General features: G+C 35.0%; 1 protein-coding gene across 1 annotated transcript; it reads left to right on the plus strand.

Annotated features, from left to right (window-relative positions):
* Positions 1-1,182: 1,182 nt before the first annotated feature.
* On the plus strand, positions 1,183-3,041 carry LOC141718141 (large ribosomal subunit protein eL34-like). The gene is made up of 4 exons (XM_074520517.1): positions 1,183-1,342; positions 1,506-1,585; positions 2,445-2,554; positions 2,678-3,041. Exons 1-4 carry the CDS (start codon positions 1,264-1,266, stop codon positions 2,766-2,768), a joined length of 360 nt encoding a protein of 119 aa, XP_074376618.1. The 5' UTR covers positions 1,183-1,263; the 3' UTR covers positions 2,769-3,041.
* The last annotated feature ends 429 nt before the right edge of the window (positions 3,042-3,470 follow it).

The following is a 3,470-nucleotide window of genomic DNA, read 5'->3' on the forward strand; positions in this document are numbered from 1 at the left end:
AAGCGGTAAAGACAATGTTAAATCCGAGATCACACAATTGGCCAATGGAAACACGATTAAGTGAAAGATTAGGAACAAAGTATGTGCTAGGAAGAGAAAAATCTTATGTAGATAAAGTTCCAGTATGTGCCACTTTCATTGTAGAGCCATTGGTAGTTTGAATATTTGGAAGACACAAACTCCGTGTCTTTGTGGTAAATATGGATGGATCATTTGTCATGTGATTGCAACATGCAGAATCAAAATACCAAGAAGTACCTGAAGTGGCAGATGTGGTTGGTGCAGTTTCCGATGTAGATTCAGATGTTGCAGCAACGGAAGAATGAGATAACTAGTTTGGGCGGAAGGATGACTTCTTTTTACAAAATTGAATTGAGTAATGACCTTTTTTATGGCAATGTTGGCATGTGTGATTGCGAAGAGCAACACAATCCTTGGGCACATGTCCATTTTGACGACAAAGCCTACAAAATATTTTGTCAGAAGTAGGTGATATATCGCTAGTACAGTATCAGTCGTGGGACTGATTTTACCGATGTCAAGTCAAGTTTTCTCAGAAATAAGCTCAGTTAAGGCACTCTCCGGAGTGGGCAGCGGAACACGATGAAGGAGAGCAGTTTTAATTGGTTCGAAATCCGAAGTAAGAGCCATCAAGAACCGGATGAGTTGTTGTTGGTCACGGTAAGTGTCATGAAGCGTAACATCCTCTGTATGTAACCATTTTGGTTCAGATAAAGTCAACTGATCCCAAATTACTTGTATTTGAGATAGAAAATCAGCTACTGATTGACCGGAAGCTTATTTCTGCTTATTTAGAGAACCCATAATTTAATATTGGTGTGAAAGATCAGATGTAGTATACTGAATGTCAATAAATCCCAAATTTCTTTTACAGTCTCAAGTTTACAAATAATTTCATTAAATGATAACTTTTTCTGAATGACTATTTTCTCTATAAAATATATTTTTGTGCTTGTGCGAGTGTATAGCATCGAAAAAGAAATAGGCATTTGATGAAAATCCAATCCGACGCCTCTTTTGTTAAAAAGGATAAACTACGCTTAGTTAAAAAAATGAAAAATAATGGGAAACATCTAGATGAATCCTACCCGTTAAAAAACAGAGAAGCGAACAAGTAATAGCCACAGGATGTAGGGTTTCAAACAGTGGAGGAGATATATATAGCCATCGTACCTCTTATAAAACACTCTTTTGGTTTACTATCTCATCCAGAGTCGCCGTAAGAGCAAAAGCAGAGGAAGGATGGTTCAGCGCCTTACTTATCGCAAACGCCACAGTTATGCCACCAAGTCCAATCAGCACAGAATTGTCAAAACCCCTGGTACTCTTTTGGTTCTCATTTTAAATGTTTTAGACTATATATGTTGTTAGATTTTAGAATAATTACTTTATTCTTGTGTTTATTTAAATTGGTTGTAAAAATGATTGTTAAGATTATGTAAATGGTGATATTTTAAAATTTAATTTTTTTGATGAAATTTTAGGAGGTAAGCTGGTTTATCAGACAACTAAGAAGAGAGCCAGTGGACCTAAGTGCCCTGTTACCGGAAAGCGAATCCAGGGGGTATGTTTTTCTTGTCGTTTATTTTTGATGTTTTTGCTATTTACATTGTGCATTTGCCGATTTTTAGCTATTCATTTGTGTTTTAGTTGTTATATGGCTAAATAGCTGTTACATTTCGGCTTGTATTATCTAGATTTTTAGGTGCAAGGGCTTTTTTGATTAGTGTAGTTGTTGTATGCGTTACTGCCTTTTAGTTATGCTTATTCGTTATGGCTAAGTCTGCTTAATCTATTGAAATTGAGGATAATGTACTTTGTTTTGCTTTCTAATTTGAGTGAGGCTACTATTTAATGTTGTCTTGTGCTTAAATTCACTTTCATTTATCTCGTGTAATAGAAGTTGGTCCTAAATTGCTCTGATTCTAGTTGTAAGTTCTCAAGCAGTCTGTTTTTTTACTTCACTATTAGGTAATCTTTGTAGAAATCCTGTGATTGACTATAATATGATATTCAGAATCATGATCTGGTCGGCGTGGTAGATGAATTGCAAGGAAAATGTATAGCTTGTGATTTTTTATTCTGTTGAATGTGTTTGGTAAAAGAACTCAACATACATTTGAACTATTAAAGCACACCTCTTATATTGGATATTGAAGAAAATGAGTTGATAACTCGTGACAAAGACATTCACTAGCAACACTCTATTCAAACTTGATAACTGTGGCTTATGTAAGAAGTGAAATATCTGCTTCGTATTAGAAATGTAAAAGAAAATTTTAGGGTCCACAATTAGTTGTATTGTTAATGTGTTGATGCATTGATGAGATTTAATGGCAGGATCTTTAAATATTACTTTCAATTTGTATACACTCTGCATTTTGTTTAAATTATCTTCTAGTAAAATGTTTGATGTATTGCAGATTCCTCATTTGAGACCTGCTGAATACAAGAGATCTAGATTGTCCAGAAACCGAAGAACTGTCAACCGTGCATATGGTGGAGTGTTATCTGGAGGTGCTGTCAGGGAGAGGTATGTGATACCGTAAATTTTTATGTTACTTGCTAAATTCTCTAGCTCTCCTCTGCAATTTTTATTTCTGGAATTGTATTAGAGTTCTATTTTGGCTAAATCCTAATTGTAATTTGTTGATAGGATCATCCGAGCCTTTTTGGTTGAAGAGCAAAAGATTGTAAAGAAGGTTCTGAAAATTCAGAAGTTAAAGGAGAAAGTTACAAAGAGTTAAACAAGGGACGCGAAGTATAATTCCTTATGAATGATTACAAGCTTAAATCCAATTTTGATTTTGGTAATTACTTAGGAAGAAGTATGGGAATGGTCATTTTAGCTTACCTTCAATCGGAATGAATGTTTCTAGCTTAATTTGCTTTAGACTTCTTGGGTACTTGGATCTTTGTCGACAAAATCAACTTCGATAGTTTTATTTTGTATTATTGTGTGCCTTTGACGTTGCAGACCTTTTTGACAATTGATATTTTGGTTAATTGCTGGTTTTCTACATTGTTTCATACCTTTTATGTTAAAATATTGACATTACATGTAGTTACATTATGGTTGAGATCTGTTGAGCCAGTTTATGCAGTTACTTGCCACCAAAAGAGGTTAATAGATCATTTTAGTATTTTGAGTAACCAAATGAGCAGTACTCCTTCCCCTGCTAAATCCTCTCCCTTCAATGGGAAGGTTGATGGTTCAATTCTCTTTGGAAATGCATGTTGGTGTCAGTCAGTGGTTCTGTGGAAACATTCTGTGGAGTATCCGTTGGAGGCAGCCTTGCCTTTCAAAATATGAAGGGGGTGCAATAAGAGCTAAAGAATCCATTTACAGAATTTTCAAATAACAAGACATTGCATAGCTACTTTTTTACCTGAACTGAATTGGGTAATTCAATACGACCTTTTTACGTTTAAATTGGTTGTCATGGGGT

The sequence above is a fragment of the Apium graveolens genome, chromosome 4, assembly GCF_009905375.1.
Source record: "Apium graveolens cultivar Ventura chromosome 4, ASM990537v1, whole genome shotgun sequence".
Classification (NCBI taxonomy): Eukaryota; Viridiplantae; Streptophyta; class Magnoliopsida; order Apiales; family Apiaceae; genus Apium; species Apium graveolens.